The sequence below is a fragment of the Python bivittatus genome, unplaced genomic scaffold (assembly GCF_059951505.1).
Source record: "Python bivittatus isolate LINGU-HERP-01145 unplaced genomic scaffold, Pbiv_v1 ctg000240_np1212, whole genome shotgun sequence".
NCBI lineage: Eukaryota > Metazoa > Chordata > Lepidosauria > Squamata > Pythonidae > Python > Python bivittatus.
The window spans coordinates 1425007-1439050 of NW_028277051.1; the positions used below are offsets into that span (position 1 = coordinate 1425007).

The window sequence follows — 14044 nt, forward strand, 5'->3', positions numbered from 1 at the left end:
ACCACATTGTGGACCAGCTGAAACTTCTGGGTGGTCTTCAAGGACAGCCTCATGATGACCGACCCTCCCTCCCTCCCTCGCTGTCCGTCCATCCTTCCTCCCTCTCCTTCCTCCCTCCCTCCCTGTCCTCCCTTCCTCGCTGTCCGTCCATCCTTCCGTCCTCCCTCCCTCCCTCTCCTTCCTTCCTTCTTCCCTCCCTCCCTCCCTGTCCTTCCTTCCTTCCTCCCTCCCTCCCTCGCTGTCCTTCCTTCCTTCCTTCCTTCCTTCCTTCCTTCCTTCCTTCCTTCCTTCCTCCCTCCCTCCCTCCCCCCCCCCCCCCATCTCTCTCTCTTGCTCAGCTTCTCCTCCCTTCGGCCTCCAGCACAAGCATGGTGGCTTTCTTCTTCCCTTTGCATCCTCCCCCGTCTCTCAGCCGGGAAGAAAGCCTCTCCCCAGGACCAGGGCCCTGCATAACTCATAAACCCTGGACGGGGATACGGCCCAGCTGCTCCGCGGAGGCAGAGCAGCGAGGAGGGCGAAGCAAGCTTTGCTTTATGGCTCTCCTCTGCCGCGTGTCAAATTAAGGCAACTGCAAGAAAGAGCTATGCGGCTGTCCCTTGGTAAACTGGAGTTTAGCAGCCACATGGCAGCGCGAGGATTTACGGCCCCGCGCAAGCCAACCTCTGCACTGGGAAGCACGGCCTGATTTATATGCACGCATAAACGCAGCCCCATCCGGCTTAAAGCCTCTAAATTTATAAGTGGCAGTGTTCATAGCCGTATTGATTGCCCTGAGCAGGAAAGTACCGTTGTGTGCAGGGTGGGGCGGGGCGGGGGGGCGGGAGGGAATGTATTCCTCCATGTTGAAAGCCATGTCTGTATAAATCTCTCCTCTAATACCGAGCTGTTTATCGCTTTCATTAGGATTATAGCAATAACAACTGTATCTATAAGTAAATCAGAGTGTTATTTCTTCTCCCACCTCACCACTGGGGTCTATAACTCTCCTTCCGGCTTTCCAGGGTGCTAAGTGGAAGAGCGCTGGTGCTGATGCCCCGGGAAACTTGGCGGGTTCGCTCCTTTCCTGGCATCTTCTAGGAACCCCCAGCCCCTCGCCCTGGGCTGGCGCTTTGTCGGGAGGAACGCGCGGCGGATGAGTCTCCCCTCTGCCCTGGACCTCCCCGTCACATCCAAAGCCGTAAACCTGGCCCAGGGCCTGCCTCTTTCTCTTTCCCGGGGAGTAAACGTTGGGAGGCGGTTTATTATTTTTGGCTGTGAAAAAGCCAAGGAGCCCTATAAACAAACTCCGGGGGCTGCTGTGATTTTAAATTGTTGGAATTAAACCTCATGTCAAAGGCAATTTATGTCCAGGGTTGCGTGCCATTAGTTAACCGGGATCCAAATCACTGGGGAATGAACAAATGCAGACGGAACGGTGGGGGACATTAATTGTGTGTGACAACAAGGCTCCAGTTGCCCTATATCACTGCTACGGACGATTACATTTATCATTAGCTGGTACAGATCTTGCCATGGTCCAGCCAGACCCATCCCTGGCTCAGGGAAAGAAGACAGGCAGTCCCTTCCAATGCCCTCCAGAACGAAGTTTCTGCGCAGGAAAGGCCAGCGGAACAGAGAGATGGCAACTCTGCAGGACGGTCAGGTTCTGGGAAGTTCCTCAGCCGGCCAACCAGCCAGCCAACCAGCCGGGATGCCAGGCCTGTCCCACAATGCCACTTTCCTGGACTATCCCAGCCAGAAGCCCAAGTCATGGTTCCCAGATGTGCTTCACACACTACACAGCCACCAACCTGCTGGAATTGTTGAGCGACAGGAGCGGAGGCTGACGGCTGCCCCCGTGCGATCGGTGGGTCTGCGAAACCAATGGACACCTTCCTGCATCGCATTTCAGAGGCAGCCACCAACTTCCAGGAAGGGTTCTCTTCCTGGATGGGCATTCCAAGGAACACCCATTCTGTTTAGACCAGTGTTTTTCAAACTTGGCCACTTTAAGATGTGTGGACTTCAACTTCCAGAATTCTGGAAGTTGAAGTCCACACATCTTAAAGTGGCCAAGTTTGAAAAACATAAGTTTAGACCCTTGCTGTGAAGATGACTGCCAAGGTTCTGCAAAGCAAGATGGCAAATTGCCCTCTGGTTGGTGCCGCTATCTCCCCTCCTAAGCTACAGGTGCACAACCAGAACTGAGGCTACCCAACAACGGTGTATACAAGGTACAGTCAAAAAAGTCAAAATGGCAGCCACTAGGGTGCAATCCAAGCCCCACCAGCTTTTTTCATGTGCAGGCGTATCCCGCGGACACCCCTGCCAACCTGTATAAACCAGAGGGTAGGCGGCATAGCGTCCCCTGGCTGGTATCCTGAACCACCACTGGGAAATAACAAGATTCCTTGTTTTGCCCTCGTGTACCCCCAGACAAAACTCTTTATCCTTCCCAAGCAGAGACACCGAGCCAGGCTCAGAGGGGATTTCTCGCGCACACCCCCTTCCTCCTATCCCACGGTTAGTTCCGTATGCAGGGTTATGTCAGGACACACTAAGACAGAGCTAAACACGGGTTAGAGCTTGAAAGGCAAGACCCATGCATGTTGAGGCATGCGGTTGCACTGGGAGGGGGGACCGGCCCCCGCTCTCGTCCGTGGCATGCTTGGGGTTAGGCGTGATATAGTATTACTGGGAACCCGGAAAAACAGCTCATCCTTACAGCTTATTCTTGCGCTTCTGGTACTTTGACACCACGTCCTGCAGACTGAGAAATCGGGTCAAGGGAGAGGGGATGGGGGGGAGGGGGAAAAAAAGCAAAATAAAATACACCGCATTTTAAAAAAAGAAAACACCACTTAGGAGGAAGAGGAAGGAAGGATGTAGTGGAGCAAAAGGGAGAAGAGGAGAAAAAAGAAGGAGCAGGATGGGAAATGATGGAAAGGAAGCTGGCTGATGGAGACCATGTTTTTCAGCTCCTGCACGTGGCAGAAAGGGGCAAGGGATGGGGGCTAGGAGTGCAGATGGCATCGAAAGGGTTTGGTCAAAGGCCTGAGCCACAATGGCTAAAGGACCCTCAATTTTCAGAGGCAGTTTCTGCCAACTAACTGCATGTCCCTCATCTTTACAACCACCTGTGAAACATCTGGCTGGCCACTGCTCACACGAGATGTTCGCCAACCTTGACCCCAATCTGCGAGGAATTATGTGGTGCGTTTCAAGAACGTAAGGAAAGCGGAGAAGTCTGATCAGCCAGGCCACAGAAGATCCTCTTACTCTGCTGGCCCCAAATAGCCCCAACTTTTTTATTGCACTGACGTTTTTATTGTTTTAATCTGCCACATTTGCAAGATGGGTGGCCACATTAATAAATCACCAACCAACCAACCTGTTGATGAGATCCTCGTTGTCATCACTGTCCATCTCATCTTCAATGGCAGCCTGCAGGTCCCCAATCCGCTTGAAGGCCAGCTTCAGGTCTGACTGCAAGCTCTGGTTAGCAGCTTCTAAACTCTCCAGATCCATCTCCTAGAAAAAAGACACAGATCCAGGGTGACAAAGGGCACCAATTCCTTGTGGCATCGCCCTCGGGCACACAACTGATCTGCTGTGTTCTAGATCTCCCAACTGTCCATTTTTACCCATCCCTTTCAAGCAAATCTTATTTGTACTGCACTCTGCAAGATCCTGCAAAGGAATGGCAAAGGAGGACAACTGGAAACTCCACAAAGCTTCCTTGTTGGAAGGGTGAAAGTAGCGAGGTGGAAGGTGCATCCTCCAAATGCACCTTTGTCAGATGTTGTCTTGCAGACGCTCCAGAAAAAATCTCTAGGCATGTCCCAAACTGAACTTTCCTTCACACGCCATTGCACTGCCGTTTTGCGTCATCTGCAGAATTGTTACGTCCACACACTTCGTTTCTGTTAAACATGGTACTGCCAAGAAATCCATCACGCTGTGGATGGTTTATGGCAGAAAGTACATATTTATCTCTCTCATTTCTGCCTTTCTGTCTTTCCATCACTTCCCCACAAACATGCGGTGTGTCAGCCCCTCTTCTTTCCCGTCAGAAATCCATTCCCGATTTGGCCTGGCCTGTTAGACATTTCCAGGATGTGAGGGAGCCAAACGCAGAAGATGCTGCGTCTCTGTAGCTGTAGCAATTCTAGGGAAGGGGCGCCCCACTGGGATCAGACGGCCCTCCTTCCTGGTTGCTTTGAGGAAGTTATTAAAAAGGGAGCTTCTTCAAAGGGGCTTTCCGTAACATCACCTGCACCTCCTGTTGTTCGTACTGTTTTTCTTTCTGGCTTCGCTTTTGTTTTCACAGTTTGGACTGCGTGTTGTTTTAATTCAGTTGTTTTCATGTGAAACTGTAACCAGCGAGAGTTGCAAGATTGTGGTGGGACAAAACTCAGATGCATCCATCGATCTACCCATCCCAATTTTCAAAAGATCCCGACTGCTAAATTCTCTCACTGTCATATTGGTAGCAATGGAAAAAGCCACTATTTGCAATGAACTGCTTAATAATAAGATAACAAGATCTCTGGAGAGCACTTTGGACATCATCTATAGGAAATTCATTGTCTCATGCCCTTGTGTCCCTTTCTGAATCAGTGTTTTCTTAGAGGAGTTTATTTATTTATTGGTGCAATTTATCTAAGAACTCAATCCTCATAGACTCCAGCTGCTTTTGTATTATTTTATCTTAACATAAGGAACAGTTTATGTACAAACTTTGTACAAACAGAGCTTTCTACAAACGCAGGACATTTTTCCTCCCGCTGATGACGAATGGGAGATGACCCCCTTTGAGTGCTCTGTGAAATGACCATGAAGAACATGGTGCGCATGAAGCATTAAAGGGTCCATCTGGAAACACTCTCTCATCTTGCAGGGTTAACGTCCGACCCTAAAGTTCTGCACAAACTGATCGTCCACTTGAGGATGAGAGAGGAGGGGAGAGGGGCTGGCGGATAGGCCCCTGGAGAGCACACAGTGTGTCTGCCAACTGCTTCAACAACCAATCACGGAGCATTTATTCCTCTGCCTTGGGTGAAGCTGTTCAAATGAGAAAAGTTTGGGCAGAAAACCAAGAGGGGATTTTCATATGGCCAGGGTGAATATGCTGGCGTGTGTGGGGCAGCTGCTTGCTCTGCCCCTTACGCTTCATCCTGACCAGAGTATTCTGTGCTGGGCTTCACTGGGTGGGCTCAGGAGTCCTGGCTTGGAACCAGCGCCGAGGCGGACCTCTGGGATGGGGCAGGTGAGGGGAGGCAATGAGCAGCTGTGCCTAGGAGGCCAGCGTGGTGGGCCTGGAGAAGAAACGCGGTCCCAGGTCTGGCCGCGTCCCCGTAGGTCTGCCCCTTACCAGCTCGTGCTTTTTCCGGGTCGCCTCGGCCTCCTTTTTGGCCAGCTCAGCCATCTCCTCTTTGCCGTCCCGGAGCTGACGCTGGAGACGCTTGTTCTGCTCCTTCTCTCGGTTCTCTGCTGCCGCGCGCTGATCACGCTCTTCCGTCAACTTCTCCATGTTCTCCTTCAATCGAGAAGCCAAGCTCTGCAGAGGGGCGGGGGGAGAGTGAGGTACAGGAGGGAGAAGAGGCAGGTGCCCAGGAAGGTGCCATGGCTACCTCTGGCCAAGCTCTCCATCTGCCACAGCGCAGCCTGAGTGGCGGTGTGGGGTCTCAAGGGCCCCGGCAGAGAGGGGTCTTTCCCCTCACCTGCCCCCTCATCTTCCTAAGGGGTGATGCTGGTCCCTGAACCAGGAGAAGGCCAGGGGTGTTTGCTGCCCCGGGCTCCCAGGTTCAATCTCCAGCTAGGGCTGGGAAAGACCCTGGAGAGCCAGCTGCAGACAAGACAGAGGCAAAGGGGCAGTGGAATGGCGGGGGTGGGGGCTTCCCTGGTTCATTCCACATTCCTTGGTCCAGCAGCAGCTCGCGTTCTTCTTCCCTTTCCGGGTGGGAGCAAGGATGAGTTAAGCGCCCATCCCCCAGAATGCGTGAACGCCTTTGGCAAGAACCAGAAGCCCCTCTCCCCTCCCCTCCCCTCCTTCCCCAACCCACCGTCAGAGCTGGAGACGTCTCCAGAGCCCGTCGGAGCAGAGGCAGAACCCAGAGCCGCAGGATCCCAGTGCTAAGGAGACCCGATGCCAGCATCAGCTCAGCCAGCACCTGGCCGCCGCCCCCCGCCCCCACTCGCTGCGGAGAGAGGTGATCCCCCTCCATGCCCTGCAAGCCACGGCAGGTGGAAAAGAGACGGCGGGAAGACCCAGGGCTGGCGCATCAATATTCATCCGCTGTGCATAATGGCAGAAGACAGCAGCAATTACTGAGGCCGGGGCTCCGGAATGAGCGGGGCCCAATCGCTCTCCGCCAAGAGCTAATGGAACAAACGAACCCAGCCCTATGAATTTACATGAGGGGGAGGACTGGCTGGAGGGGGAAGGCAGGAGAGAGCAGGGAGGGCAGCTGCCGAGCTGGGCCTGGGAGAGAGGAACTTTCTTCCCCAGGCGTGGGCAGAATAATCAGGGGGGCCTTGGTGAATTGGAAAAATAGATTTAACTTTGTGTGAAGTAATTACAGCATGTAATGTAGGGAGAAAAATAGATTCCATCCTTTTGCGGCAGCTGAGAGCCGTTCCCTGCATATTTATCACGCTGCCGGTGGGGCGAGGGTGAGGGGAGTGGAAAGGAGGGAAGAGGGAAGCGAGGAATGGCAGAAAAATATTAAGGAGGCGCTCGGAAGCTTCTCTGCTTCCCCTAAGGAAGGATCCGTGGGGATGGGCTGGAAAGCAGGGCTACCATCTGCCCCGCCAGGGAGCCTTTCTGGGACCAGAAAGGAGGGAGTGGGGCTGGGCCAGGGGCTTGCTGGGGTGTGAGAAGTGGGGGGCAGAGCTAGAGGGAAAAGGGGATGGGGAGGCAGAATATTTTAAAGGCTCCACTGCCTTGCTTGTCAGAAGCCACAAAGGGGCTGAGCATTCCTTGCCTTCCCGTCGGTCAGCCCTGAATGAGATCTCCTTTCGCCCCGGGGCAGAGGACGGTTTTTCCGCCAAGGTCTGCATTCCCAGCAGGGCCCAGATGTTGCAGGGGGCTTCCTCTCCCCCTTCCCTTGCACCGAAAGTTCCTACCTCGAGGCGTTTCACTTGGGTCCTCTCAAACTCCAGTCTTGTCTCCAGCTCACGTATCTTGGCTTCTTGACGGCTCACTAAGGATTTGTCCACCATAGATTGTTCGAGGAACTCCAGCTGGCTCTGGAGGCCTTGCAGCTGGGAAGGGAGAGAAGCTGCTCAGAGGGGCTGCTGGGGGGGGGGGATGCACAGAAGGGCTGCCGAAAGAGCAAGTGGGACTGTACCCCTTGGCCCCAGAATACCTTCTCCTGCAGCTCCTGCTTCTCCTTATTGGCATCCTCCAGCTGTGACTGGAGGTCGTTGATCTGACCCAGGTCCCGCGAGGCCTAAAGAAGGGGTAGGATGCCAGGTTGATGGGAACTGGCCTGACAGGCCAAGGTCCTAAAGCAAAGGGGTGCCCCCTTACCCCATCTGCCGCGGTGCCAACCCCCTTGCCGTTCCCGCCACGGAACTGGCCGTGGTCTTGCCTGGTCGGTAGTGGTGCTAAAGGGGCGGGTCAGATGCTGCACCAGATTCCTCTCAGCTGCTAAGTGGAGTCACTAATGTTAGGGGATGCTCTGGCCCCCGTTATCTGCTTTGCTATAAGATGGAGGGACCTCTTCCAAGGAGGTGGGATTCTTTGTCCCCAACCTCATTTTTCCCTCCAAGGCGCTGCTGCTAACTTGGCTCAGATGCCAAGAACTACCCCGCTTCCCTCCCTGCCTCCACCTCAAGTTGAACTCCACTCCAACAAGGAGTTGAAGAGGGCCGTTCCCCTTCGGTCTGCAGGCAGGGACCCTACTCTGTTGGGCTGGAGAAAGGGGGTGGGAAACTGTGCCCACACCAATTGAAAGGGAAGTAGACCGAGTCAGAGGTACAGCAAAGCTCTCGGAGGTACAATGCAGGAAGAGAGATGCTGCTTGATCACAGCTGTTTTGCATGGGAACAAAGGCGGAATCAGTGACTAGCGAAGGGCACCTTCAACAAAGCATCCATGATTCCCACCCAACCCGGCTGCCCCCCTCCTGGCAAAGCGCAAGGGAGGCAATAAAGCGGCAGGGCCCACCTGAGCAACTGCCGCCTTGTGCTTCTTCATGAGTTCGTTCATGTCCTCTTGATCCTCCTCCAAGCGACTCTGCACCTCGTTCTTCTCCCTCTGCAAACGGCTCAGCTGCTCTTCCAACTGGGAGGGCAGAGTGGAGATTTCAGCCCCCGAGAAGGGCTTCAGGTGGGGATCCCAGGCCTCATAGGGGGACTGACCTTTGGGAACCCCGTATCCTGGCCTGGCTCAACCTAGGGCAGCCTCTTGGGTTTGCTACGCATGAAAACCTTCCTGAGAGGCAGAGCTGCTGGCTGGAGGAACCAAGAGCCAAGGGAGGTGGCGCGCTCTCCTTCCCTGGAGGGGCTCAAGCAGAGGCGGGACAGCCACCATGCAGGGACACTTTAATCTGGATTCTACTCCATGGCCCAAATGACCCCTTCCAACCTCCAGGAATCTGGGCAGCTTTCTCCAACCTCCAGATGGTTCTCCAAACTGCAACAGCCCCCCTTCCAAGCCAATCAAGCACGACAGCTGGCACGTTGGGGATGCCCAGTTGGGAAGGGCTAACTCAGAATAGCCTCTACCAAACCCGAGGGCAGCAGAGGAGAAAAACAAGGCCTGGGACTGTGCTCCTGTGTTTTGATTCAACCCTCAAGCCCAGAAAACTTGCCCAGGGGGCCTTACACTCTACTCAGGGGTACTGGGGGGGGGCGTCAAAAGAGTCAAGATGGCAGCCACAGCCATTTTACGTGCATTGCAAAAAAGGGGCAAGGCTTTGATTACATGCTTGTCATCGCCACCTTGGCCTTTTTTACCCCTTCCCTGCAGGTCCTCGGCCAGTCTTAGCCAGTCTCCCTGCACGTAAAGCAAGGAGACGATTCTCCTTGGGACTGGGGGAAAGTAACAGCAAAAGCAGCTGTGGCATTTTGGAAGCAGTGGGGCTGATTTGGAAGCCTCCTCCCTCCACTCAACAAAACGTCCTTTTCTTCTCTGGGCTCACGCTCTCAAAACTGGATCTGTAAGTCTGTCAATTAGCTAGAAGCTTTGATGTCTCCCAGTTAGTTCTCCTTCCCACAAAAAAAGGAAAACCCTGAACAAAGTTATGTCAGAAAGCAGCAGCAAACGCCCCCAGTGTAACGAGCAGACCGCGTCATTAGCCAGCCGGGATCAGTGGGCAGATAACCCCCACAAGGGAATGGAGGGGAGTGGGGTGGGGTGGGGGGATCTGCCCTCCAACACCCGGATTTCATGGGGAAATCAAGCCTGTGTAAAGCAAGCCTTTGCCTACCGCTCCCTTGGCCTTGGAAAGGTCCTCAATCTGCAGATGCAAGTCCTCGATTTCCACCTCCATGGATTTTCGCGCTTTGACGGCTGCAGAGCAGGTGAACTCCGACTCTTCCAGCTGCAGAAAGAGAGCCCATGCCCCAGCCCCGTGGAAAAGGCACGGTCAGCGAGGCAGGTATCTCCCACAGTGGCTCAGCCTTCCTGTCACCCCACCCCTAAAGGCATAGGGCAAGTTGTCCTCTTTCCTTGAGAGCTAACCTAGACGCGCTTGGGAGGTTCCTCAAGTCTCACCTGGTTCTTCAGCTGTGCGATCTCCCGCTTGCTGGGCGCGTTGTTCTTCAGGTGGTCCAGCATGACCTGAGCATCGGCCAAGAGGGCCTTGGTGCGCTTGAGATCCTTCCGCAGCCGCTTCTCCGTTTCAAAATCCCGCTGGTTGACCTGGTGGTGGAGGGAGGCAGGCAGAGAAGGGGAGAGGTGCTAGGAGGTCTCTCGCAGGCCACCCTTGGACTCTCCCTGGCTGGCCCCACACGGCAGGGGTACCTGATCGCTGACGGTAGACAGCTTGCTCTCCAGCTCCCGTTTCTCTCGCAGCACCTTCTGCTTCTCCTCATACGCCTCCTCGAGCTGCAGCTCGATCTGCTTCAGCTGTTGGTCACATAAAGGAAGCCAAGGGGGCTGATCAGGACATCCCCGGGAGAGCCTAAGGCTGCTGGCACTCTCTGGCTGGGCCCCTCGCCGAGTTTTCTGCTGCTGGAGCCGAAGCACCCCTTCTAGAGCCCATCCCAGGTTTACTGGCCCAGCTCCATCTCTACACCCAGGGAGGTCGCCTGCCTTCTTCCGCCGGGGAAGCAGGGACAAGGAGGAAGGGGGGAAGAAAGGCCACATCACCTATGGTGGATAGAATGAGAGGGCAAGACAAGAGGCTCTGGCAAGGGGGGCGAGAAGGCGAGCTCAGAGAGGGCACCTAAACCAATAACTTCCAAAACACTCAGAACTGCAGAATGGTGGGGTTGGAAAGTGCCCTGGAGAATGTTTTGACCAGCCCCCCCCCACCACCACTGCAGGAATTGACTACTACAACCTCTTCAGGACATAGTGGTCCAGCCTCTGTTGAAACACCTCCTCCACCTCCTGAAAAAGTCTATTCCACTGCTGGACGGCTCTCAGCATTAACCATTTTTGGTTGGACATTGAGAAGCTGTTCTTCTTAATGTCCAGCCAAAATCTGCTGCCTTCTAATTGAAGCATATTGTTCCTTGTCCTTCTGGAACAGCTCTGAACAACTTCAAAACAGTTTTGTTTTGCTTTTTTTAAGGGAAAAAAAAAAGCTTGGGGTCCAGGCCAAACTCATCGCACTTCAGAAAAGGGGAGGGGGCTCCAAAGGGAAGTTTTTCCTGCTTCTTTCTCAGGAACCAGGGATGAAGAGCCAGTGCAGCAAATTCCAGTAGCTTTACAAGGAGCCAGCCAGGAGAACTGTTTGCGAAGATATTTGCAGGTTCATGCCAGGCAGGGCAGCGCCCCTTGTGGACAGAGGGGAAGAGCGGTGGGTTGTATTGGTCAGGTCTGGGCGGGGTTCAGATGGATTGAGGGTCTCGGCTCCCAATAGGCTTCCTGGTGCAATTCAAAATGCAGATTTGGGCCTCTAAAGTCCTGTGTGGCTTGGCATCAAGGCATCTCTGGGACCGCCTTCTTCATCTAGAATTGACCTGCCCAGTTGGGTCAAGTAGGGAGAAGGTGTTGGTTGTCCTGTGCTCTCCTGAGGTCCACAGGTTGCAACAAGGAGGCAATACTTTTCTGGAATGGCACCAACCTTGGGAACAGCCCCCCTCCAGGGATTCTAGAGCCCCCTCAGCAGAAGTCGTACTGGTTTTATTTAGTGTGCCCTGATACAAGCACAGCGCAGGTAAACCAAAATGATACACAACAAAACTTTCTAGAAAGCTGTTAGGACAGAATTGTTCCGGAGGGCCTTTGGGGGCTGACAACCACCTTGACTGTGCTTGCTGTTTCAATTTTTGATAGGAATTTTATTATGGTTAGGCTTTGCTTTTGTCCTGATTTATTATGGACTATTTTACAGTGGATATTTTAATATTTGATGTTGGGTTATTATGGCAGTTACTATTTAACATTTATTGTCGAGTGGATTGTTTCTATGACTATTGCCACAACTGATGTTTTATTTCGACTGTAAGCTGCCCTGAGCGGTGGATTCAGCAGCATATAAATGTAATGAATAAAATAAATAAGCATAAATAAATTTAAGAATACCAAGTAGGCAAACATTCGTCAGTTCAAATTAGCACAGCCGGGATATGCAGGAGCAGAAATACACCCTGCTTAATGGTCCGGCTCTTCCCCATTAATGCTTCACAAGTTCCAGAGCAGGACTCTTGCAAGGAAAACAAGTTCCTGGGCTAAATCTGGATGTTTCTGTGTTTTGACCCATCCTACGCAAAGCACCCCATTTCCCTCTATTTCTGCTTTCCTTAGCTTTTTCCTAGGGCTGGCTATTCCCCCAGGTTCTACTTTATTTTTCCAATCCTTGAGTCCAAGCGTAAAGAAAGGAGGAGAAAGAAATGCCAGCAGGAAGTCACAACCTGGAGACTATTAATTCCTTTATCCCATTCAACCGAAATGAACGAACAATGTGGATAAGTAATAAAGACATTATTCTCAGGCTGTCAACTGATTAGAGAACATTTTAATTAGTTAATCATATGTATATCAACCAATTAATTAATCTATCAAACTTAAAACAAATTTGCCTTTTAGAGCTACCAGAGGAAATGAATAAACTCTTCTAGTTCAACAAACAGAAGCTGCCACTGTTTTGAAAATATTCTTCCACAACCAAACCAGCTTTTAGAATAAAACAGGTTTGCCCTGGGCTTGTTAGGGCCAGCCAATTAAAAAGCGCACCTCTCGCCCCCTCCCCGCAATGCCTGATGAACTCTTATTTCTTGAGGAACATTCCTAGATGCCTTTCTGTCACTGAAGGACCTCCCTATTGGGCACCCTGGGAGCCCCTTCGCAGTACAGATGTGCAGTTTTGTATCGTAAAGTTTGTGGCTGGCTAGCGCTATCCTTGTTTGCATTGCTCCCTGCCTCTCTGCTGCTGCTGTTTCGTTCAGGCCCTGATCTGGCACCTCAGAGGCTTGATACGGGCTCCCTCCCAGTCTGCAGGAAGACTGAACTTTGGTGTCATTTAGGCAAGTTTCCTGCCTCACCCAGGATGAGCTGAATGTTGTCTGGTACCGACTCATCCCCGATGGTGAAATTCCCTGCCTGTTATTGAGCAATTTTGCAGAATGGGCAGGAAAGTAGGATGCATTCAGGGTGGGACAGAGCTGTGAGTCAGGAAGTCTCCAAGGATTTCCTCCGGACATATGGCCTTCCGCTCTGCACCCAACCTAGTTCAACTGGCTACCCCAACTAAGCTGTTCTAAGGATTACCAAGAACATATCAAGAGCACTGAGTGCTACAAGGTGTGGTTCTGAAATATCATTTTTCCACTTTGTGAAACTACTCTAAATGCAGGGTGGGGAGATCAGCCATCTGAAGTTGGGTGAATGAAGCAAAAAAGTACAACCAGGAAGGCTGTCAGTAGGAGAAAGGTGCCCCACCCCTCTGCCCTTCCTGCTGGCACTGCCAATGCTCTGGCCCTGCTCCCATCCTGCAAATTGGAAACTGGAAGCTGGTCTCCTGGAACTCTCCATCTTCTCAGGGCAAACAAAGTGGGATCCTGGAGGGGCTGCCCGGCTGCAAATGCCAAAGGCTGTGATAGGGATGTACGTGAGAAACCTCTCCCCAAAGCTTGACAACCCAGCATGGAATTGACTCGGAGACTTCCAGAGAACCACCCACCATTTCCGGCCACAGGCCTTGCTCACCTTCTTCTGGCATGACTGCCTGATCTCCTCCATTTCCTCATCGCGGCTCTCCACTTCCTTCGAATGTGTCTGTCGCAGTCTCTCCATCTCCATCTCCAGCCGGAGCTTGGCCTGATGGGGAAAAAGCCCGAGAGATGTTTCCTTCCTCTAAGAGAAGGAGCAGAAAGACTGCAGCACTGGAAGGAGGGATCAAAGGGACCAGGATGGAAATGGGACCAGGTGTGGCCTTCGCTAACTCCCCCTCTTCCCAGGCGCCATTCTGTTGCTGGCCGGCAAAGCCTCCAATCCAGGGGAACGCAGAAACGCTCCTGCTGCCCTTTGGGACTGCTCAGCCTAACGTAAAACACCCAACGTTTTTGAAGATGAAACCTGGGCACTGAGGGAGAGGGGACCCCACATTCCACTTGCATCTCTCTCTCCCTGGAGGAAAGAGGTGATAGAAAGGGAAATAAAAATACGGTGGCACCGAGGAAGCTTGTTCCAGTTAAAGGTTTTGCTGGCTTCCCATCTCCCATCTCAACACAGGCCTCAAAATGTGCACAAAAGAGGCCTCAGATCCCGTCCTCTTTCCTTTCGTCAGGATCCCCCTCTCATTAGCTTTGGGTCCTCTAGACAAATGGGGGCCTGGGGGCAGAGGGCCCCCCAAAGCTCAGCCTCTCTCTGCTGCTGAAGCGAGGCAGAAAGGTGGGCGAGGAACAAATCAGCGGTGGCCGCTGAACCCGCCAGCACGCTTCTTGG

General features: G+C 52.9%; 1 protein-coding gene across 11 annotated transcripts in view; it reads right to left on the reverse strand.

Moving 5' to 3' along the window:
* MYO18A (myosin XVIIIA) overlaps positions 1-14044 on the reverse strand; it is a 122576-nt gene that overhangs the window by 11535 nt on the left and 96997 nt on the right. For 9 of the 11 annotated variants that reach the window (XM_088138705.1, XM_088138698.1, XM_088138697.1 and 6 more), the window contains 10 exons: positions 13307-13417; positions 9953-10057; positions 9704-9850; positions 9417-9530; positions 8153-8269; positions 7350-7433; positions 7108-7245; positions 5354-5539; positions 3371-3510; positions 2705-2749 (listed from right to left, as the gene is read on the reverse strand). In XM_088138705.1, coding sequence (XP_087994831.1) covers positions 2705-2749; positions 3371-3510; positions 5354-5539; positions 7108-7245; positions 7350-7433; positions 8153-8269; positions 9417-9530; positions 9704-9850; positions 9953-10057; positions 13307-13417 — 1187 coding nt within the window. The remainder of the gene's footprint in view (positions 1-2704; positions 2750-3370; positions 3511-5353; positions 5540-7107; positions 7246-7349; positions 7434-8152; positions 8270-9416; positions 9531-9703; positions 9851-9952; positions 10058-13306; positions 13418-14044) is intronic. The other 2 variants (XM_088138706.1, XM_088138699.1) reach the window with 1 other exon arrangement.